The 25367-nt window shown below is 36.0% G+C and overlaps 1 protein-coding gene across 1 annotated transcript in view; it reads right to left on the reverse strand.

Moving 5' to 3' along the window:
• Window positions 1–1254: 1254 nt before the first annotated feature.
• Window positions 1255–25367, reverse strand: part of LOC140158049 (gamma-aminobutyric acid type B receptor subunit 2-like) — a 41545-nt gene continuing 17432 nt past the window's right edge. The window contains exons 3-16 of the mRNA XM_072181296.1: window positions 21336–21503; window positions 19129–19236; window positions 16972–17037; window positions 15368–15562; window positions 12235–12477; window positions 10547–10613; window positions 9532–9618; window positions 7429–7579; window positions 6585–6717; window positions 4563–4673; window positions 3359–3481; window positions 2808–2985; window positions 2243–2406; window positions 1255–1260 (exon numbers count right to left, since the gene is read on the reverse strand). Of these exons, the coding sequence (XP_072037397.1) occupies window positions 1255–1260; window positions 2243–2406; window positions 2808–2985; window positions 3359–3481; window positions 4563–4673; window positions 6585–6717; window positions 7429–7579; window positions 9532–9618; window positions 10547–10613; window positions 12235–12477; window positions 15368–15562; window positions 16972–17037; window positions 19129–19236; window positions 21336–21503 (1800 nt within the window). The remainder of the gene's footprint in view (window positions 1261–2242; window positions 2407–2807; window positions 2986–3358; window positions 3482–4562; window positions 4674–6584; window positions 6718–7428; window positions 7580–9531; window positions 9619–10546; window positions 10614–12234; window positions 12478–15367; window positions 15563–16971; window positions 17038–19128; window positions 19237–21335; window positions 21504–25367) is intronic.

The raw sequence follows: 25367 nt of genomic DNA on the forward strand, positions 1-25367 counted from the left end.
CTTGGAATTCATTAAAATATCGATTAAACAAAGTCCGTGATTATAATGAAAGACATAGATAAAAAGACTAAATTGCGTCTAAAATTCTGACAACTAGACAGAAAATGCCGTACTGCGCAGGTCGGCAACCAATCACGGCGCTCCTTTGCCCTGGCGTCAGACGCGAACTAGTCTTTTTATCTCTGTCTTTCATAATACGCTTTGACATAAGCCAGAAAGTAAACCTTGGAGTATTACGCACGCGCATAGTAGCGGTTTGTGGACACACTTGGGGCGCAACCGCGAAAAAATAAAGTACATAATATCAACGTTACCATATCAAGTTTTGAAGTAAGCACCGCAAACATATGTACATTGCTACTAGAGTTAGCAGTATACGAGATAGAGGCAACATTATATTTGGAATCGGATGTCCCCAATGTAGTTATCCTCTCATCTCCACCATTCCGGGATTGCACGAAGGTAACGACCTAAATAAAATATCAAATAAAAAGAAGGTACAGATTAATGACCCTGTTCATCTCTCGGAGGATCTGTCGCTTAGACCTTTAGCAGCAGCAGTCCAGCAAACAATTTGTCGCACATTATTCATCAGCTTCCCATACATAAAACCATGTTACAGAGTCACAATGATACAACACGCTTTTAAATAAACTCCCACATGCTAGTATACTAGTGTTGTTTGTGATGAACCAACTGCAAATTGGTACAAAATAAAACTCCATGAGCTTTAGCCTTGATTTGTCCCTAAAAGTTAAATGGGACCACATCCACAACAAATTATACAAAAATTAAAATATTGATTTCATTGGGACGCCCTGTAAGTAACAAGCGAGCATCGGTAATATATATAAGGGTCGTTTTCATAAAGCGCTTGTGACCAGGCGGCGGATGACATGATCGAGCTGGCAACTTGTGAAACCGCCCAGCCGTATGGCATTTTCCAATATACTCGGTTAGTTTTGTGGGGTTCATTATCGAACCCCAACGGTTTTAGCTTATATTTATATTATTTATCAACATAGGCCTATTTGTTTGTGATATTTCAAGCGTTTTAAAATTTCAAAATAATTACATTCAATTACACGGTTGACGATGAAAATTTACTGAATTTAGAGAATGCAATGCGGCCACCACCTGCTTGTGACTGTAGCAGGTCCTAATATCATAACATTTATTTATTGTTACATATAGCTTAACGTTATCGCTAAGAAATGCGTTCAAATAAAAGTTACTTTAATGTGTAGTGATATGTCAACCCTAGAGTTAACATGAATGTAAGCGTTATGATTAAAACAAAATTACAGAATAAAATGCTACGTTGTTACATCCTGTTCTTAAATAAACGAGTATGGTTCCATTTTTGTTGCACACTTAATATTTGCATAGTGCTATCATTTTTATTCAAATAAAAACATATCACTGTACAAATATTCATTATTATATGCTCGATACAAAATCTGATGTCTATTTCTCGACTTACGTCCAAATTCATTTGCCCGGTAATTTTTTCTGGGACACCCTGTATATCTCAAGTTACGAAAATAACCATAGGTACCTATCGGGTACTGACAAAACCATATGTACCTATCGGGCACTGACAGAACCATATGTACCTATCGGGCACTGACAGAACCATATGTACCTATCGGGCACCGATAGAACCATAGGTACCTACCGGGCACCGATAGAACCATCGGTACCTATCGGGCACCGATAGAACCATCGGTACCTATCGGGCACCGATAGAACCATCGGTACCTATCGGGCACCGATAGAACCATCGGTACCTATCGGGCACCGATAGAACCATCGGTACCTATCGGGCACCGATAGAACCATAGGTACCTATCGGGCACCGATAGAACCATCGGTACCTACCGGGCACCGATAGAACCATCGGTACCTACCGGGCACCGATAGAACCATCGGTACCTACCGGGCACCGATAGAACCATAGGTACCTACCGGGCACCGATAGAACAATCGGTACCTATCGGGCACCGATAGAACCATAGGTACCTATCGGGCACCGATAGAACCATCGGTACCTACCGGGCACCGATAGAACCATCGGTACCTACCGGGCACCGATAGAACCATAGGTACCTACCGGGCACCGATAGAACCATCGGTACCTACCGGGCACCGATAGAACCATCGGTACCTATCGGGCACCGATAGACCATTGATACCTACCGATGGCGTTATCGGACCAAACTGTAAGTATTACCTTACATACCTTTGGTAGAAATACAAGTAAGAGAACCACACTTATGGTAAAAACAACAGCAAATCCTATTAGAATAAACTGCGCTTCAACGTCGTTAGTGGTAACAGTTAAAGCAGGGATTAGTAGAATGACAACAATGGCGGTGGTATACACGGAGAAGGCGATATATTTGCCTGAAATATTCAAAGAGAATAAGGTCCCAGGTTAAGGTGAGTATGTATATAGGCAAAGGATGGTGCAACCATTAACTCAAGTTATTTGGTGTTTCATGTGTGATACATGAAGGAGTTGCAACTGCTTGTTCGACGAGAACTAGGTATTAATATTTTTTGCACTCAAAGTTTTGAATTACAGATAAAAATTTAATAAAATATTTTGCATTTCCCATGTATAACAGTGCAATGGGGAAGTTTTGGAGTTAAAATATACAGACATATTTGCATAAATACCACCCACGTACACTTATTCTATTCTGAACAGAAACAAACACAATTTGCATGAACAAATTCCACCACCACGTATGATCCTATATGCCGATTGTTACTAAATCTCTATGTTTTTACATGCAACTTACTATCATTGAGAGAACTTATCGCCACATTTCGTGTTTTCCATGCCAGAAACACACCAAATACAAGCAGTACGCCTTTAATAACGGCTAGAATACTGAGAAAAATCGCTTCATATTTGGATTCACATTGTCGGATGACTGGTACATTGTAGAATTCTTTTTCTGGATGAGTGGTGTCTAACTAGAAAATGTTACACAATATCAGTAAAAATTAGTGCCACCTTAAGGGATCAGATAGTGTCCAAAATTATTTGATATCATCAGGACATTCCTCGTATTCAGAATGCAATTCGATATTTCTGATGTGCTCAAAATTATTTTATTGTCAGTATCATCATTACATCAGCATCATAATTTTGTCTTACTTATTTCTATATTATGCTTTAGAGTTTTCTTCAAAGGTCATTAAAGAAATATAACTTCTTTCTTATATTATAGCCAGTCTTTTTAGATTGATGTTAAGTTCAAATATCAATGTTCAATTTATCAATATAACTTGGTCATATTTGAGATCCTTAATTGTAATTCAAGTACAAGTTCAATAGTTCAAATACCTTTGGTTGAAGCTCTATGTCCGCTACATACATCCTGTCCGCCGTGATCCAAACAACACAAATAACGATGTCTAAGGTTAGTAACCCTAATATCCAACTTATCAATTCGCTGTCTGGTATAATCTGCAATGATGGGGTACAACTAATGATTGGATGGTCACAGTACGCAATTTTAACGGTCTTAGTTTACAACTAGATAGCAAACAAGAAGCCCATAGGCTCTGCACTTTATGATACATCATACGTTTCAATGGCCCAATATTTGGTGACATGGTGGTGGTTTATCGGGCTAACCCACGGCAGCTCCTGGCATTCACACAAGATGAGATCAGAATTTGTTCCAAAATTTGACCCATACTGTGATATGAATCACAATATTTATAAGTTGAATGCAAAATCAACAGTTACACTGAAAAGCTAATCAAATCAATACAAAATGTTACAACATGCTCCGCAAGACTGCAAATTACCGATTAACTTTGGCAATGTTAATAGGTTTCAGTGTAACTTTTGAAATTGAGAATCTGCATCAATGTTACATTTTTACCTAACAATTTGAACATTATTTGGACATAATTGTAGGGTTTACTGTTATATCTAAGACAATGAAAGTTTAGAAGGTTGCAGTTTGCGGCTACACTGTCAGGAAGAAAGATTACATTTCCTGAGCTGTTTAATCCGCACGATATACTCATGCGATACACTCTTTTCATTTTCATGCACCTGTGTAGGAACGAACATCAGGCCTTGCCGTCTAGATTTTTAATACACGAGAAAGATATACATGATTTTGGCTATTTTTTTCTAACGAAATTGACACTAAAAATGTTGGAAAATACAAGCAAATATAAATGCATCAACCAACAAGAAAAATGAACGCGTCCGAATGCACTGCGCTTAGTACGTGTAGTGCGCGTCCGTGCATAATACACAATCAATGCATGTTTCGCATTTTTCTAACGTTTGCTCTGATTGGTTCTCGCTATCTAAGAGTGTATGAAATATAATCTAAGCTTTATTATGTTATATTTTAGTTGTCGCCAATTGTTTTCTCTGGGCATGTCATCATCGTATCCCACCTTTGTTGCCGCCATGATTGTGTTCTCTCAAATCCTGTACCTCTCCGCTATCAATTACTTTCCCTTGAGTTTCTTTTTTTTTCTTTTTCGGAATGATGTTATATCACATCAGCTATTAAACTTACCACTTTCATCCCTTTCCTCGAGTTTGTAAATATCGCATGTACTCGATATGTCTTTACGAAGACCGCCCCCATCGCTAATGTAAATCCAACCGATATTAATGCATATTGTGTCTGTGGTTCCGGAAATTCAATATAAAAAAGAAATATGAATATTTTAGCAACATTGATGTCCAGTTTCAATGAATACAGGTCAGGCAGAATTTTGTCTCAGAGCTGTATAATGATGAAGCCAACATTGTGAGAACCAGGTTGGCGTCACTATTCAAGTTTATTGCAATTGTTCTTGACCGGTGTAGGTCCCAAAGAAATTCTCTTCCAGGTGTTTTTTTTTTGTTTGTTTGTTTTTTAACAGCAATTGTTCTTGACCGGTTTAGGTTCTTCCCAGTTTGGACAAATAAGGACAATGCACTCAGATGGGGAATCAGTTACATCAGTTACTTTCCAGAAAGTCCTGAGGCAATTGGTTGTTGAATGTTGACAGTTGGTAGTCACTTTCAGCTTTTTTGCTCTTCGTAATTTCCATTGGTTAATAACAAAGACACAAGAGAATATAATGACGATATGAGCGTAATGTCGCAAGTTGGTGGTTTCGAGACCTTCCAATTGTTGAGTTGCTGTTCTTTGTTTGAAGGCCCCTGTATAGTCAGTGGTATGTACTTTGTGAATGGCGACAGAATATGCTGTACTCTGTATTACATTCTGTATCTATTCACAAAGGATATACTACTGCCAATGCAGGTATCTTCATGCAAAGAACATCAGCTCAACTGCAGACGACGGTGGACTACATTATTCAATGTGGCAACAGCCAAAAGCGTAAACAAAACAGACAATATGACGGCAACACTGCCTGCACGTTAATCGCAATTATTTTTTCCCAAGCCAAGATGCGTTTTTAGCTCTATTGGCCCCATTACAAAAAAAAAAATGCATAAATAATTTTAGATTCAAAGAAAAAAGAAAAAATTTTTTTAATCATTGCCGGGGGTGGGAATCGATCTCGGGACCCTCTGCGTGGGAGGCGAGACTCTTAACCATTACACCACGTAGTCGTATTGGTATACGTGGGGGGAATTTTCAGTATTATCGTAACATATCGTGCGTTATTCATACAAAACATTCAAAAAACAGTACTTACAATGAGGTTCACTGTCGAACCTCAACGGATTTAGACTGATAAAATAGTACTTAATAGCATGCGTACAGTTTTGGAATAATTTGAGACATTTTTGTGTTTACGTGTAAAACCAATGACGACGTCAAAATTCAGTCAATCTTGGCCGCCCCCCCTGCTCAACTGTTAGAACGTCTCGAAACTCCCAGCTTGCGACTTTACGCTCACTTCGTGTGAGCAGGTCACATAATGATATACAGGGTGTATCAAAAATAAAGTATACAGTTTGAAAATGCCGCTAGATTAAAAAGTACTTTGGTCAAAATTATCTACCGTAAACGTTCGCCTAATGGCGCTATGTGCTCCCTTGACATAACTGGAATTTTAGACACAAACTAAAAGTGCCCTCACATAAAAATCCCACCAGCATATAAGGGCACATACCCTTAATTCTTGTTTGGATTTTTAGAGGAGGGAGCTCTCTATTTGTACTTCAAATTTACCCCAAGGCAAAGGCCCCAGATGCGCCATTAGCCGAACGTTTACGGTAGTTGATAACTTAATCATCATCTTGTCCAGCGCACTGAATGGTTTATTGTTCTATTGTGTCCGATTTGAGCGCTGACATATTGGAGTAGCTACCAAACTCTTATTAATGGTCACACGCCAATGATGTTTCAGCTGTAGGAGGATAAGATGTTGATTAAGTTATAAACTAGAGAATTTTGACCAAAGACCTCATATTTTTAATCTAGCAGCATTTTTCAAACTGCATACTTTATTTTGATACACCCTGTATTTTTTTTAAGTAGCCCCCAGCTCATAGAGAGCTTTTAGGGAAATATATTCGATCCCTCTCACAATACCAATTTAACACAATGATATGATAGTTTTTACTATTTACTTACATGGCACAAGGCTGACACCTTGTTATCAGTAAATTTTGAATGATCAACACCCATCATGAAAATCGTTGAATAAATTGCAATGCAACCAATCACTATTATTGTGTTTAACGCGGGACTTGTCATCTTTACTACCCTGAATCAAAGCAAAAATATAGAACGTTATAATTCTACAATGAAATGGCAAATTATATCATAATATTTATGCAAAATCTTAAATAAAAATAATATGTGAGGTTTACAAAATTGGTTTGCGTAGAGTTCCGTTCGTTGTCTGTAAAGTCTGTTTCATTAGCTGTCCACATCATACAGATGCAAGCTTTTTGTGTGTGTTTTACATGTCGGACCAGCATGCATGTGGGGAGTGAGGGTGTTTGTGGGTTAGGTTGGTGCGTAAGACGTTTTGTAGTTTTGTGAGAGAGTATGTATCCTAAGAAATATGTGGCCTGTTACAGCAAAATGAGTATAAAGTAGCAAGTTGGTAGTTTCGAGACATCCTGGAGGACCTATTCAAGGCAGAAGTTTGTCTGTATGTCCTTTGTGAATGGGGGCACACGGAACAATTCACAAAGGATACAAAGACCATCAACGCTGAAACCGGGGCATTTTGAAACTACCAGCCTGCGACTTTACGCTCATTTCGTGGTAGCAGGTCACATAATCGGCGATCAAAACAATTTTATTTATCATGTATGTCAATCCTTTACAAACAGTAGGGCCTACTCAAATTCAATTGACGTTTAACATTTAACCTGCAATAAATTAAATACTGTGTGAATACATGATAAATGAAACTGCGTTAACCATTGGTTTAAAATAATTTAAAGTTATAGAGAATTCTCCTTACTTCTCGTTTCTGTAAACAACATTGAAGATTAGGAAAAACACAGCTAAAACTATCCCAAATGATGTGAACGCGAATATTACAGCACTGGTGGTTTCGTTGACCTGAATATACGTAGATATGTGTGTCTTCCCGTCAACCGGCACAAAGCCTCCTGCATACAAATAGAGTGGAATATCATGTAAATTAACCCAATTAACTCTCTTCACGCGGGTGTCGACTGCAGACGACAAGTTTCAATTTTTTTTTTAATTCAAAAATTTCAGAAATGTAAATTTTCATGACCATATTTGGAATCAGCATGATAAATGCATTAAAATGAGTACAAACAAGCCTAGTATTGGTTCAGTAGTTCTTAAGATAGCTCTTGACATTTTGAGAAAATATTTCAACACTTGAACTTTTTCCGTTAAAGCGCATGGCTAGCATGCAGAGCATTAAACATAAACAGAGCTTTAGCAGATGCAAAAGTGTATTGCGCTCTTGGCGTGTTTGGTTTGTCTGGTTGGAGCTGTTTTTTATGTTGTTGCAAAAATTGAGGCATAATAATAAGGCATCCCTGTAGAAATTAACTAAATCCTATTCTTCTTACTTTCAATTCTGCAGAAAATTTCATAGGCGTAGATCACAGGAGGATGGGACAATATCTTAATAAGTGGTGGTCCATACAATAACACCCCTACCCCATGTTGACGCCTGTATGTGGGTTTCTGACCAAATTATCAAGTACACATTTTGCCATTTTAAGCTAGGGATACTGGCGTGCATTTATTCCATTTTTGCACAATATTTCATCAGTTTAGCTTCAATATGGTGAACTCTTACACGTGCCCACTTATTGTGTGGCCAAAAGGTGCTGCTATCACCATACTTCAAGATATTTTTTCAACCCCCCCCCCCATGTCAAAAAGAAATACAAGCCACTGGAGAATTGACAAAAACTCAATTCTCTCAACCATACCAGGAGATATATTTTCCCGTTTTAGTCATATACTGTTTTAATATATTAATACATTGACTTTCATGAAAAGGATATAGTAAGCAAATAGTCGTGTTTATATTAGGTCTTGCGTTTCGTAAGTTAAGGTCAACAATATTTCAAAACGAAGGTTTGGGGTATTTTTCCCCTCCCGAAAAAAGTCATGTATTGGGATCTCCTTTATAGAACCATGTGTTATATGGTGGATATTATAAACGCTGCACGGCCCTCATATATCACCTTGGAGCGCACCAACCGGTAACTGCTAATAAATCCTAGTACAATCATCACCAGTGTCCCACATTTCACAGATGGATGGGATGTTCATTTCATTTCGGAGGTCTGGTGTGTACTAGTATTCTGAGATGACCCCTGTTGGCTAATTAATAGCTGCCATGAATAACAAGATAGTAACCACAAGTATGGCATCTGAAATCATGCAGGACTCTTAACACTAGTGGAAGTTTTGGATGAAAAAAACGGACATTTTACTGAGAAACGCCCAAAATGGTCAGAATTTAATTTTCTCATTCTTTTGGATGAGAAAATAATGTTTATTTCGCGGGGATTAGCAATTCTCACCAGTTTAATAAGACAATAATGATTGACAGATACACCATGAAGTTTCTCATCCAAAAGAATGGGAAAATTAAATTCTCACCATTTTGGCCGATTCTCATCAAAATGTCCGTTTTCTCATCCAAAACTTCCACTAGTGTAAGGATATTAACTATTTTAAACTGTTGTGATTTGGTAGTTCACAGCATCTTACGAATGGTAGTGAGCTTTGGCAAAAACTGCATTGCTCAATTCATAGCCAGCGTGTAGAAGTATTAAAATATCACAGATATACTTTTATATGTGCTGCGGTTCTTGAGTTACGTTGTAAAGAGGGCTGAAACAACAACACTTTTGTAAAACGTACATAACTCACTAACAACAATACATTAAGCAAGTTTGCAAAGTATACAATTTGTAGAATTAACTTTTGCAAAACATCAAGGTGTTATTTTTCAATAGTATATTGATCTAGATAATGAATATCGATTTTTAGGTTGCTTCGACCAACAATACCTCGTCTACCCTTAAATGAACATAACAGGGGTATTTGAATAGTCATGTAATACCTTTCCACCGTACAGTCACATTATCTGTAAGCCACTTTGGGTTCTTTCCATCACGGTCCATGTACATTATCAGTTCACCTTGCTTATCTTAAACATGTAAACGCAAAAAAACATAAACAGGAACGGGTTAAGGGATCTAAAATGAGCGTTTATTGCGTTTCGACAGTATTTTTGTGGGACATGAGAGCACCTCAGACCTATCGAATTGCATTCTGAATACGAAGCATGTCTTTCTGATATCAAATAATTTTCATTTTTGAAAATCACAATATAATACAAATTTTATGACAAATTATAAAATTTGATATTTTTCAAATTTTGATATATAACAGTCCTCGAAGTAAATTATATAAATCTAATGACATATTCTTAAAGTGTATGCAGCAGGGAGGAAAAGCCGACGGTCAATTGAAAATTTTGACCTTTCATATTGAAGATATGGATTTTTTTCCCAAAAAGACCTAATTTTTGTTGGTGTTTTGGGAAAAAAATCCATATCTTGAATACGAAAGGTCAAAATTTTCAATTGATCGTCGGCTTTTCATCCCACCTACATACACTTTAAGTATAAATCATCAGATTTATAAAGTTTACTTCAAGAACTGTTATATATCAAAAATATCAATGTTTAATGATTTGCCATAAAATGTGTATTAAATTGCGAATTTCAAAAAATCAAAATTAGTTGATATCAGAATGACATTCTTCGTATTCAGAATGAAATTCGATGTGTCTGATGTGCTCTAATGTCCCACAATAAATACTGTCCAAACGTTCATACCCCAGCCCTTAAGATTAATTATACAGAGAATTTCATAAGTTGTATTACCCTCCCCATCTAATTTTTCTTAACAACAATGCATATTCTTTGAAACCTTGGAAAACTTTGGCTTTAAAGTTAAAGTACAATAAATCAATTCTGTTAGCCAAGTTCAAGAAGCATTTACAGCATAGTTTATGACCTCAAGTGACCCTAGATGATCTTTGACCCAACAATAAGCCATAATAAACGTACCTCGATATTGGGATATATACAGACGCATCCCACTTGTGTCTCGTGTAATATTAGTTTTCATGAGTCCCTATTTGTAAACAAGAATGTAGTACCACATGTTAAATGACACTATCGTTTTACATGAGTACGTTTAAGGGGGTACTACACCCCTTTGGTAAATTTGTGACTATTTGTGCATTTTCTCAAAAAATAATAACACACTGGTAACAAAAGTTATGTATATTATTGGGGCAAGGAATCCAATTACTACACTGAAATGTCAGTGTCTCAAGAAAAAGCGGTTCAGTATATATGATAGGAAACGAGGTAAATCCTAGTGGTACCTTATTTCTTATCATAATAACAAACCGCCTGTCTTGGGTCACTGAAATTCCAGTGTAGTAATTGGATTCCATGCCCCTATAATATACATAACTTTTGTTACCACTGTGTTATTAGTTTTTGAGAAAAATGTAAAAATAGACACTAATTTATCGAGGGGTGTAGTACCCCCTTAACTTGGAACGCGGTGTCTGCTTTTAATTCCGGAACCCTTTCCCGTATCACTTCTTCAACGGTTTCAAAAGTTGTATTACATAACAGGAAAGTAAATTACATCTTGCGTTTTTTGTTTCATTTACAAAGTTATAAGCCATGATTTAATTGGGGCCAAGTGGGATAATTGATTATGGAAATGCTATCCTCTTGATCCCGGAACAATTGCAACAAATTAGTATTTATCATATGACAAACGCCAAATAAGTGGATATACATCAAAATTGTATCGTAGCCTTTTTTTAAATATACGCAGACCTTTTTTAAAATTTTATTATTCGGACGAAACTTCAGTCGATCACTGATGTGGTCCCGTTTCTTAAAATTCATGTCATTGAAAATAACGAATGGTCGTCAATAATAGCAAATTATAGATCTATTGACCTTTTTCTTTGGTTTGTGTGATGGGAATTCATACTACCGAATCCATTTTGGTGACATACCTTGTTACAGTTTCATGCTGCTACGCAGCAATTCATCAGACTGCCAACCTTGATTCTTCTTTCGGCAGCAAATTCAGGAAAGAAGAAGCAGGGTTGCCAGTCTGATGAAATGCTGAGTAGCAGCATGAAATTGTAACAAGGTATGTCACCAGAAAAATGGATTTGATAGTATACATTCCCATTAAACAGTTAATATTATTGACAATCCAGATCAACCTTTATACAACATAATCTATTATTATTTATATCAGGCTTTTGAGCGATACAATAAAACTGTATATTGTACAATATTTGCAAAATACCCGGATGCAATACAATATTTTTTAATATTGTACGAGTATCGAGTACGCGTCGCGCGTTACCATGGTGACAGCACCAACACGCGTCATGATACAACAGCACAACAATACAGACACCGTAACGGCTCACAGGAGATTTCGTACTGTATAAACATGTAAAATTACAAACTTAAAATTCGCGACAATTCTGGATGATGATAACCTTAGGAAATATAATCCACATCTAGGCCTACAAATATACCTATATATAATTATTCCAAAATCTCGTGCAATATATTCTTGTATCACACTCAAAGCCATTCAATATTATATAATTGACCTTTGTCTAGCTCTCTCTTGTTTTTTGATGGGTAGTACCCGTCACAAATGTACTTTCGTCGCGCACCACACTGCTGACTATTTTTATACTTACCGAAATACCAGTAAACTCTGCATGTCTTACATTCTTATTGAAAACCTCAACCATGTCAGTGTCTTGGTATTTGAAGTCTTCCAATCTTCTCGGTGGACTGAGACGTTGCAAGTCTTCAATAGACTTGTTCAGCGCAAGCGCCATTAGCATGATGCCGTCATAATAAATACGTTTAATATTCAGGGGTATTATGTCATACGCATTCTGATTGGCTAAAAATTCTTCCTGCTCCTTTGATGGTTTCTTTTAAAAAAGAGAGAGAGAGAGAGAGTGAGTTATCAAATGTATGTGAATAAATCAACCAAATACTAATGAATAAACTGAGTTACACTGTAGTGACTGCTTTTGTTCATGCAATGTGTATGTCTTGTGATGGTGATGGGGGAGTAATCAGTACAAATAATATAACCAAAGCTAACTGGAACCAAAAATCGTGTTTAATTTGATCTTTTGCAAATTGGTTTAAATCTGCATCCACTTTTAGATTCTCCCAAGCACGTCACTACCCAGGGAAAAATTGAGTAGTCCCGCCCGGGCTGTATATTTTAAACGGTTAACAGCACATCTGGATTTATTCATAAATTGTTACACAAGTTCAGCATTTTATGGCATAATATAATCCATGATAATAAAAGTGTCCAACCCGCCAAGGTCCTGACCATCTAAAAGAACATCGTGATATGTAAGGACACGGTTACCTGCCCAAATCCTAGTATAAACATTTAATAATTGTTGGTATTTAGTTTCTGCATAAACCTGCCAGTTGACCAGGCCAACGAGGCTTCTTTGCATGAATCCTGAAACCCATAGATTAAAATAATGTTTGACCAATATTTTTAGGACCTCGCAAAATAATTTTGCAATCACTCGGGGCTTATTTTCTGAAAATCTTCTTTTCTTGCTACGTTAATTGTTCAAGTCATTTTTTGTAATTTTGGGAACAATTCCGTACAAAATATGGTTCAAGCATGCATTTAAATATATTTATTCACCAATCTTTGCACAAGAATAAATGATAATGATACAAATGAAAGGAGATTATTAGAAATAATTAGGGTGATTACGTAACTGATGCATGCTAGAATCACATTTTGTTCTTTGTTCTCAAAATTACAAAAAATGACCTAGGCAATTAGCGTAGCAGACTGACGTTATAATATTTCCGAGAAGGCTGTGATCTGGATAATTAGTCTGAAATAAAGCCAATGAGTTTTATAACATTTATGAAGCCGCCCACCTCCATATCATTAATCTTGTCTTATTTTGGCAATAAGGCCCATACTTTTGTGTGTGATTCTTTATTAGTTTACATACAACAATTTTCTCATGTAGCGCTTTTTAAAAAGGATCAGAGCGCAAAACAACCTGTTAGTTTTATAGTTTTATAGTTTTGTAAGTTATGTTTTTACTTCAGCGCAGTAGTGATATTCTTCTTTTCAGCATATCGTTATGCATAAGGCCTCGTATCCATAGGCTGTTCCCTTGTGGCGTGTGCCCTTGTTCCGTGTTTACTTTTTCCCATGTGACCTGCCACACAGACAACGAACCTTTGTTTTGCTTAGTGGCCGTATCCATGTGTGGATATGGATACGGCCACTAAGCAAAACAAAGGTTCGTTGTCTGTGTGGCAGGTCACATGGGAACAAGTGAACACGGAACAAGGGCACACGCCACAAGGGAACAGCCTATGGATACGGGGCCTTATATGCCACAAAACTATAAAGCTATAACTACAGGGTGAGTCAAAAAAAGTGCAATAGAGCAAAGAATCGATATAAATGCCACACTCAAAAGTCACCTTCTGTGAAAATATGAAGTGAATCGCGACTACCGTTTAATTTTTGTAAGTCCTTTTGCTGCGATACCCAATTTCGTTATTTGTCCACGAGATACCATGTATTTTGAATGAGAGCACACAATGCACGGTAAAGGCATTAGCTCTGAAACTGACATCAACTTAAAAAAGGTTGATTTTTGCGGTTTTTTAATTTCTTTTTTTTCTGTTCTACAAACTTTCTAACATTACTTTAAGTCCTTCATACATCACTCGACTCGACTCGACTCGACACCAGTATTTTAATCCCAATATGTCCAACTTACTGGATATTATGTAATTCACTCCACTTCAATTTTATTTTGACATTTGAAAAAAACCGCCTACAAATTTGTATGTTTTGATTGAGAATAAACATCTTTAAAGTAAAGGTAAAATGAAAATAACAACAAATAGACCAAAAAAGACCAAGGGCAATAACACTTTGGGTGCTCCATTTAATTCCAATGCCAATGAGGTTAAGAAAATGGCAGTTTTACAAATCTACCTTACACAGAGTGCGCTGACATTCAAATTTTAGATGTCTCTTGGACAAACATTAAAATTGGGTATCGCTATAAAATGTGTCATTAAAACAAAACGGTAAATGCTAATTCCTTTATTTCTTCACACAAGGTTGCTGATGAATACTAGTATATAAAATGTTTTCAAACCTAAAAGGTTCAACTCGGTTCTTTGATAAAAATGGATTCTTTTCTCTATTGCACTTTTTTTTACTCAACCTGTATAAAACGTATAACTATAAAACTATCAGTATCCACAGACACCCCAGCAACCTGAACAAGGACAAGGGACGACACCCGCAACATCTCGTCATATGACACTCATCAAGATCAATAACATCAGTTTGAAAAAGGCTTAGCGACCGCAAGCCGAAAGCTCACGTAAGTGAACATTTTTGTTGTGCGAATAGTCATAAATTCATCAATAACTAAAAGCTGTTCAAACATTTACAAATTGATTAAACTTAAGGTGGTACTACACCCCCTGGTAAATTTTGTGACTAATTTTGCATTTTTCTCAAAAATATAACTACACACTGGTAACAAAAGTTATGTATATCATAGGAGCAAGGAATCTAATTACTTCACTGAAATTTCATGATTCAAGACAAGTGGTTCATTGTCTTGAGTCACTGAAATTCGAGTGTAGTAACTAGATTCCTTGCCCCTATAATATATATATATATAACTTTTGTTACCAGTGTGTTATTATGTTTTGAGGAAAATGCAATTTTAGTACCACCTTAACTATCGATTTTGACTAAATACGTGCATATAAAACATTAAAGTCTCTTACCAGTCCATTAAAGTATAAGCTTTCAATACTGTCAACAGTCCTAATGGTATGAACATACAGCGAGGTATCGTACACATCAATAACATTCTGAATATCACACGGAGCGGTAAAATCATGCCACAGTTCTTCTGCTTCAAGAAACCAGCCAGGTAAAATCAGCACATGTTCAGGGCCATACAATCCGTACTGGTATGCCTAAAAGGAGATGTTACAAAAATAAAAGTATACTTATGATTAATTATTAAAGGTCATTCAATTACTAGACACTAATAGCACTTAGGACAGCGGTCTCAAATAAATGTGGGGAATATTGATGGTAACCATGGCGACGCTTAATGCTTTAGAAAGGTGTTATGATTATTCAATATTAGGTTTAACAGTAGCAGTGTCGAAGGTATCGGACGCGAGGCTAAAAAAATTCAACGGTTTTTGTCCAAATATCTTATAAGATGCACATTTCAATATTTTTAATCTCGTTTTTTATTGTAGAGTGCTTGCACAGAAAGTCATTATTTCAAATCATCCTGCAGACACGTTCCAGAAGACATGCAAATGCATAGAGTACAATACCAATCACCTGTTAAATTGGTATTGATGGGAATATTCTTTTAAACGCCATGCAGTTGCTTCTCTTGTGTGGGGTGTCTGGACGATGATGCAAACTAATAGCCTTCCATGCAAGCAGTCAATTCAAGGGAAATAATAGATTTTCAGCACAAAACAATTTGTATGATTATTGTGGGATAGGCTTTTACGACAGGAATTCATAACAATTAGTGTGTTTTTAGCGGATTCGCCGTCGGACAAGTTTATAACTGTCAAGCTTTCTTCAGGAGTAGCTCTGACTTCTTCAGGACAAAGTACCTAAGAATTAGACATGTAGACCGCCCCTTGCCTACTGATGGCTCTGAAAAGAGCCGTTCACTGAAGACTGCCACTTGTCAATTGTATGATTATTGCTCCAACAAATGATGCTTATGTCATTCAATTGTGGAAATTTGTTCTGTTAGCTATCCTAAAGCGTCGATTTATCACGTTCGTATGTTAAAATATAATGTTAACTATCATAATAATGGTTTCCGAACTCGACAGCCTAATAATAATGGTTTCCGAATTCGACAGCCTAACCAGCATGAAAATTATAGCAGGTTCTAATTGTTATCCAACATTCACGCTGTGTAATAGTAAGTACATACTTTTATCCTACATTTATGTTACATTTACTGTGACTTTTATATGCAATTTTCTTAAATAATGTAATTCAAATTGTATATTTTTGTGTGTTTCTGATCATGTGCAATTTTTTTGCTTGAATATTTAATTCTGATTGTTTTTATATGTGTATTTTTATATTGTAATTTATTGTATGTAATTTGGCCCATGGGCCACGAATTTGCAATAAAATAATATCAATCAATCAATCAAAAAAATTCCAGATTTTGTCTTTCCAAGATAGCTTTTACATCAGTCTTGTTTTGCACGGTTTATGAGCTCGTTTATGCTTCCAGCCAAAATAGCAATCAATACGCATTTTGATGGATTTTGGGGGGTTCCGGTTTAACAATGCACTGATCCTTTTGATCCTTACGTAAAACAGATCTTACCTTGCAAGCGAACGACATTGCCAATTCGTCGTAGAATGCGAGTATAATAATTCGTGCATCATGGCTCTACAAGCAGGATAACAAAATAACTTTAAATTACTCTTTTTTGTAACATAGAATACGAAGGTTTTCTTGCTGTCAAATCATCTCAACTAAAACAACATCTTATATCGTACAGAAAAATGTAAACTACTATTTTATCAATTAACCCTAGAACTACGAAGGGAGGGGGTTGTACCAACCCACCTGCGATTTTTTATCCGTCATTAAAAAAACGCCCGCGTTTACGCCCAAACGACCTAAGCTAATCGTAGATCCATCCTTAGCATTCATTTTAGTGATAAAATTGTTACCCCAGCACTTTACCCGGGGTTAAGACCGGCCATCAAAGATGACCATAGAGGGGGTTGGCGAGGCCCACCATTGGTTTATACAGTAGAATCAATGATTTTCATTTCGCTGTTGTAAAACTATTCCAAAAGCTACTAGTTTGTTACTTTTAAGAAATATTTTTTCCAAAAGTTTAAACTGACTTTCAGCACAAAAATTCACTAACCTTGAATTTTCGATGTGTGACACACATCTTCATCAGAAGAAGTCCTAAGATGTTGTGATGAACTTGCCCTTTTGTTGATCAAGGTTAGTGAATTTTTGTGCTGAAAGTCAGTTTAAACTTTTGGAAATTGTTTATTACCAGCACGTATGAACTTACATTCGAGTTTTAAGAAATAGTCATTTCCTTTTATATTTAGAAGCAAATTTTAATTTTTTGAGCCGAAAAACGTAGCCAGAATTTCCCAAATTTGCATTGGCGCCCTCACATTACGACGTCATAGCGACATTATGTTTGTACTTATTTTGGTATCACTGGATGGAAGAGACACAGCTATATATTGGTACCAAATATAACAGAATATAATTGAACATTAGGCCCCCTTCGTAGTCTGTGCTACCATGGTTACAAAATATGGCTCAGTAGTTCCAGGGTTAAATAATAAGGGTATGTCAATAATTATATAACGTCACGGGAAATATCCCGATTTCATTATATAGTTTACTGCATTCTGAATTAAGAAATAAAAAATGATATCATATAATAAAATATGTAAATTTATAATGTGATAAAATCAAACGGGGCAATTAAAATAAAGATTAAAAAACATTTTGGAGGTCATAGAGGTATGGCACACACAACAGGATGGCGCTAGACATATTTAGGGCTTGACTCACTTGAATGTACTGCCCTCTTTTGTGTACGCCATAGATCAGTTTACATATGATGTCACATGTTTACATTTAGGACGCCCTCTGTTGTTTCACGTAGGGCGAATTATTACAGAGTGTCTATGACAGGTCACATCTTTTTCAAACCCAGTTTGAAAAAACTTTGTTTAATATCAATGCAGCTTGTGGTACCTGTTAGGAAATTATGTAATATTTTGCTCTCAAACCAATTTCAATGCAAAATAATCGGCTTCCTCGATGTAGACTCTGGGGTCTTTTGCCCTGTATTTTTTTTATCTCAGACCAAAAGAGGCCGTACCTATAGTGGGAATTCCAATTGAATGAACACAGCTTTCAATAGCATGACGAATTTTTGCGAACATTGCGCGATGTACGCCAGCGTGTGCGATTGTGCGTGAGTAACGCGGAAGCGAATCTAACCATGCCAACACACTCATGATTGGTTAGCATTGTATCTAAGGTCATGCGCTCGCGTTGTAGTTTGAAATACGCGATATACGATCGCTGTTGGATCGAGTACAGCAGTTGAAAGCTGCGTTCATTTAATTGGAATTCTTACTATAATGTGAACACATGTCAATTCAACCATGCATCAAAAAGGCTACTGGTTCCTTTTCCCATCGTGCATGCTGAGAAACTTGTATTGCTCTAAAAAAAGCCTGTAACACATGCATGGTTATCCGAAGAGTTTCTTATAGAGACCGTCAGTGTGACGTCATATACCGCAATCTTGTGGGTACACGCTGTGATGGTCGTTCGATCTCCATGCGTGAACAGCAAAAATACCGCGTTGATGCGCGATAACAGGTGCGTGGCGCCCTGCGCGTAGTATCCGACTCATGAACACACAGATCATTTGTACCCAAAAAAATCGAATTATTGTGGCATCTCGTCTGTTGTGAGTGTCCTTACCAAGAGACTGAGGATGTGTTGATCTGGATTATCTGTATCGGACACGGCTTCGATAGTTAGTATTGTTATATTGGCATCATCAAGCAGCTCTATTAGGTTCTTGATGTTCTGTAGCAAATTCAGAGGAAATTATCATTGTGAGTGCTAGAATATCTTTATGTGTACAATACAAATAATAGTTGCCATTATCGATATTATAGTGAACCAACTTCATTTTAATCAATGAACTACAAAATAAGTGTTCTTGCACGATGCATGCTTTTAAACATTAAAATGTTTCATTGTCATCCTAATAATCAGTTTTAGTGCCCTGAACCCACATTGGTATAGGTCTATATGAGACTGAATATCCAGTCGAAATTAACCCCTTTGTTTGTCAATGTTACATTAAGGTTATTCTTGCTTACATTACCCCATATGTTGGTCAATCTTACAATAAGGTTAACCTTGCTGTCTTGCCCTGCGGGGCTATTATTATATTGGTACTATTATTAGTTGCCCCACAGGGCTGATGCTGAAATATCCATAGTACCATAGTACCGTAACCTTAATCAACAGCCCGTCATTTCTAGGGGCAGTCCGTCACCGATTTATATTTTTACCCCTTAATTTCACTCATTCTTGCCCTCTACCTGGGAAAAATTTATTGTTTAAGTTTGATCGCTATTATTGTGCAGCAATAATGTTTCTTTGTATCCGTAAACAAAATTCTTTTTCAGTAATATTGGATTATTTTTACGGCCAACACCTCCACCGACCTTCTCCATACCTCATTCTATTTCAAATTACTAGTAATATTCTGCAAATATTTATTCAAAGTACGTACTAAAGTGAATTAAAAACAACAGAAGGGCAATTTCAACTCAATATTCAGTGTCATATAGACTGATTACGAAAGTGGGTTCAGTGCAATATAGACTGTTTATTAGAGAAACCAGGTTGTTCATCGTTCACTGAATTAGAACTCTTCCCATAGACATGCTCTGAGCCATCATGTGCACATCAGACATAATGTTTTTAAAAATGTGCGAAATTATTCAATTTTCAATATATTGTTGCTCGCTCTATTGCGTAAATGTCAATATGAAGAATGGCTCAATATCTTAAATTTTACAGAAATGCATTTTGCTACATTCTCTCGGTGTTAAACTCATTACATTGCACATTATACATTGCACTTTAACTGCCAGCATACATGCATCCGGAGTAGTTCATATTCATGACAGGAAAATATTTACCACTTCACGATCTTTAAGCTTAATCAAATAAAGTCAAATAAGGTCAGAATATTATACATGTATTAGTATAGGCTTTTTTATCAAAATATAACCGTTATATTCCTTTATTAATGTTACCGTGGAAAATAATGCCAATTTCAGACATAAGATAATTGAAATTTTTTTCGTAGTTACTAGGCTATTATCTGTGCATGGCTAGCCAATATTTCCCAAATACTTTTATAGGCAGACGACATTGTGAACAAAACGTCTCGCAGAAAGAGCGCGAAATTACACTTGTAGCTCCAAATGATCTATTTTCATCAATTATTCACCGATGATGCCTATATTAGCTCTTTTATTTCGCATTATGATCAGCTTGATTACTCTGCCTTAAGCTAAAATAAATTAGTACCATGCATGCTAAGACAAAGTGTGTTGATTTGGGGCTTCGTGCTTGAAAATATTGATGCTTCGCCATATTCATGACTTTCAAAATGTATAATTCATCACTATAATTAATACGGGTGATTGGTCTAAATGACAAATCAAGAGCAGAAAGTCAAGTTCTCGAAACAGGAGAAAACCTGCGGGATTGAGTATGGACCGAAAACCAACACTCAAACCCGGGGCCCGTCCATATTGGTGAGCAAAGCGAGGAATGAAGTACTACGTTTAGCCGCTCCCCTAAGGCGACGAAAAAAGAAAACACGTGCACTGTTCTACGGGCCCGACCGACCCAGATTTTGAACAAATTGGGGGAAACATTTTTCCTGTACAAATGAATACCGACCCAAATTTCGACAATTTCAGGATCATTTTTTTGTTGTATTTTCTCAAATTGCATATTATTTACAGATTTTAGTGATTTTTTTGGTCATTTAAAAAAAAAGGCCGACCGACCGACCCAACTTGAAAGGTCCGTCCGCCCGTAGAACAGGATTTCTTTTTTTCGTCGCCTAAAGACAAGCAAATCAAAAGGTGACTTACAGCTCTAAAATAGTCATTGTCTTGGAAGACGATAGCTATCTTAGTCCAATTCATGGCCTTAATGATTCCAACGCGCCCCGGATTTATATCATCAGCGACGGGATAGATTTGAACTGTGTATGGATATGTGGTCCGATCCTTTAAGAGTGATGACGTAGCCGATGTTACCTGACAATGATAATGAAAGGAATGAGAAACGTGAATTGTGTTACTTAATATTAAGTATTAGGTTAATATAGTGATTGATATTAATGCCTAATATGATATAAATGAAACATTAAACTATTAAAAAAACGCAAAAGTTAACTCATAAATTGATAATAATGTGTATTTTTTTGGAAATAAAACATTAAAAACCTAACTCTGAGAGAGAAATGTGATTAAGAAAATATTGTCCTGTTTGGCCAAATAAAACATTGCTAAATCATAATCTTTTTAATTAGTTCTAACCGTCAATAAAAGTCAAATTTGGATATTCAGCCAAATTTTGGAACTAAGTGCCAAAAACATGCGTGTTATGGTGTTTTTGATATGCTGTGATAATCAAGCCCAAAGACTTGTACTAAGACACTTCAGGATATGCATTCTAATTTTGAAAAACACATATTCTAATATCTTTTATAACTAATTATCAAAATGAACACAATAAAATTCATGAACAAACTTATACATGATAAAACTTAGATGACCCTGCTACATTTGTTATAGCCTATTCTCCAAATACTGTACGCTTAATTAAACTTGTGCCAAGTCTTTGAATTTTGTGACTACAATTGTACGAAATCATGTAAAATGTTATAGCTTTGGCCCATTTTCCCTCAAACTGCAGAACTGTAATAACTGACTTTCATTGCCAGTTATAACTAACTAAAGGATTAAGATGTAGCTATTTTTATTTGGCAAAACAGGAAAATATTTTTCAATCCAAAAAATTCTGTATATTTCTGGAATAGGAAATATGTAGTGATATTTGAATTAGCATTTGTCATTGTTACATTAACGGAACCAATGTTGCATCCTATGATATTCTAGTTTTATTATTTTGAGATGTAATGCCAAAAAACATTGGTTCCACAAATGCAGCAAAAATAGCAAACACATAGCGCTGTGCACTAACTGCTGCATGAGCTAATAAAAGGCTAATAAAATGCGAGATACAATTATTATTATGCCCCTTGCACCAACCCCCATATCCCCTTCACCCTCCCCCCCTTCCTCTGTAAAGGTAATGGCTACTCCACTGATTTAAATATTTTGGTGACAGATAATATTTTGATGAATAAAAATTAACCATACATTAAAAACTGCCATGCAAAATTTTGACTAATTTTTTATCGTACGTATCATTTCAAGGTCTTAATATCTGAATTAATACGTCTACCAACATGTTATGTTGCGAAACGGGTCAATAGATTTCATTAGAACACATTCAGACATCTAGACAATGATAATATAAAAGAAGTGTCTAGTACCCTTTTACTATAATTACTATTAAATGTATCCAAAAACCATGATTTATCGCACATTACAACCATTAAATATAATGTGATCAAGCAAAATCAGTCGGAAGTCGGAAATATTGACTTTCAGAATAATATGTGACGTGTCATGTCAAAAGGACACACTTTTGGGCAGGTTATCAATTTTGATGTTTTTCATATCTTAAATATAGAGATATTTTGCTCCATAACGCCGTTTCCCCTAATGAAATCGGACATTCCTAAGCGAAGATATTGAGTTCGTAAGTTATGGTATTATAAAATAAGAAATTGTGATATCGGCCTTTAAAAATATTATTGACAATGTTGAGAGTAGGAATTACCTTGAAAAATGTCTCCAAAATACAAGATGCCAATCAGGCAATATTTTAAACATTAATAACATCACAATTTCGCAGCAAACCCAAATTATGGAAAAAATCACCCGGGCTAATTTTTGGCTATTCTCCATTTACGATCCTGCCCAAAAGTGTCTCCTGTTGACATGACACATCACATAATAGCCAAACAAAAGAAATATTTCTTTTGTCTCCTAGTGTTTTGAAAACTTTTCAACTGTTCATATCTTTGGAACTAAATGTTCAATTTCAATGGGGTATTCTGCAAAATGTAGCTGTACAAATGATTGATGCAATCATATAAGAACTAAAATTTAAATATGCCCGACTTCAGACTGATTTTGCTTGACAACACCACAAATTACTGTAATATTGTGAGCGTAAGTATACATTCATCCTGCTAATGGCAATTACGCATTTTGTGGCTACTAATACGAAACGATTAGCTAATTTAGTTGAGTCAGGTAATGCATGTTCTACTCCTACGGGAAAAGACTTTTCTATTCATAAGAAATGAATCGGCTCATTCCTTAAATAATTATAACTATCGTGAATATGGGGCCATTGACGCCAATGTCATCATAATCAACTCATTCTTATATACTGCGCCAATAAAGTATCCTTACACTTGGAAAAATAATCACAATTTCCAAACTGAACAATATTGGGGTAATTTTTTTTTTATAGATGCACTATCTAATCCTGCACATTATGACACCACATCGAATCCAATGTGACCACAAGAAGTAAAGTTATAAGCAATTGAATAGACGAAGGTCCAGTTTTAAAAGTGACAAACTGGCCTATACAAACCGCAAAAAGATTGCAACAAGAGACAACCACAGTTCCTTCAATAAAACGTATTTAAAGCAGTTTTTATTTCAGTTTTTACTTCTCTGTACTTTTCATAACTTTCATTTATTTGTCAGTTCTTTTGTTTCAGTTTTCTTTTGTTCCCTTTGTTTAAGTTAAAGGAACGCACAAATTAGCCATTTACCACTCTCAAACCAGATGTCTAGTCTGTGGAGTTTTGAATAGGCCAGTTTGTCACTTTTAAAACTGGACCTTCGTCTAATCAAATGCTTGTAACTTTGCTTCTTGAAGTCGCATTGGATTCAATGAGGTGTCATAATGTACCGGATAAGATAGTGCATCTATTAAAAAAACTAATTTACCCCCATATTGTTCAGTTTGGAAATTGTGATTATTTTTCCAAGTGTAAGGATACTTTATTGGCGCAGTATATAATGAATATCTAGGTCCATGCAAGCCATAATAATTATACGTTATTTATACGAATTTTGTTAACTTTGTTAAACCACAATTTGTCCGCATACACTAGGATACACAACATGCTCATCTATCAGGGACACAGTTCTTAAACCTCAATACATTTGTACATTTATTGCATGGCCTTTGACAATTTGGGTACAAAAATTCATACTCTGCAACTTGAGGTCAAATCTTACACTATGATTATGTAATTGAGGTTATTGGACTATGCCATTGGGATGAGGCTATTGTGGTCCATAGTGATATGTGTAATGTTTCCATGTCTTCAAACTTACACCTAATTCATGTAATTGAATCAGCCAAACCATGCATACCCGTTGTGTTTAAGGTGGTACTACACCCCCTGATAAATTGTGTGACTAATTTTGCATTTTTCTCAAAAAAAAACTACGTATATGTGACCCCTCGGCACAAATGAGCCCGGATGTCGCCAGTGCCACTATTGAGATATGCTCCATCGAACTTAACAATAAACAATAGGAAACAAAGGATTTATTGACTGTTTTATTGATTTTTCACTACTTAAATGTCAAGTACTATAGACATGATATACATCATTTTAAAGCTAATTTCAAGCAGAATATTTTGGTTGAATATCTCAAACATGATGATTGGCGACTTCAGGGCTCAGTTGTGCCTAGGGGTCACATATTATAGGGCCAAGGAATCCAATTTCTTCCCTGAAATTACAGTGATTCAGGACAAGTGGTTATTATAATGTTAAGAAATGAGGTACATTCTAGCGGTACCTCTTGACTTGAGTCACTGAAATTCCAGTGTAGTAACTGGAATCCTTGCCCCTATAATATACATAACTTTGTTACCAGTGTGTTATTATTTTTTGAGAAAAACGCAAAATAGTTATAAATTTATCAAGGGGTGTAGTACCACCTTAACTCCTT

This window comes from Amphiura filiformis, chromosome 7 (genome assembly GCF_039555335.1).
Source record: "Amphiura filiformis chromosome 7, Afil_fr2py, whole genome shotgun sequence".
NCBI classification, from domain to species: domain Eukaryota; kingdom Metazoa; phylum Echinodermata; class Ophiuroidea; order Amphilepidida; family Amphiuridae; genus Amphiura; species Amphiura filiformis.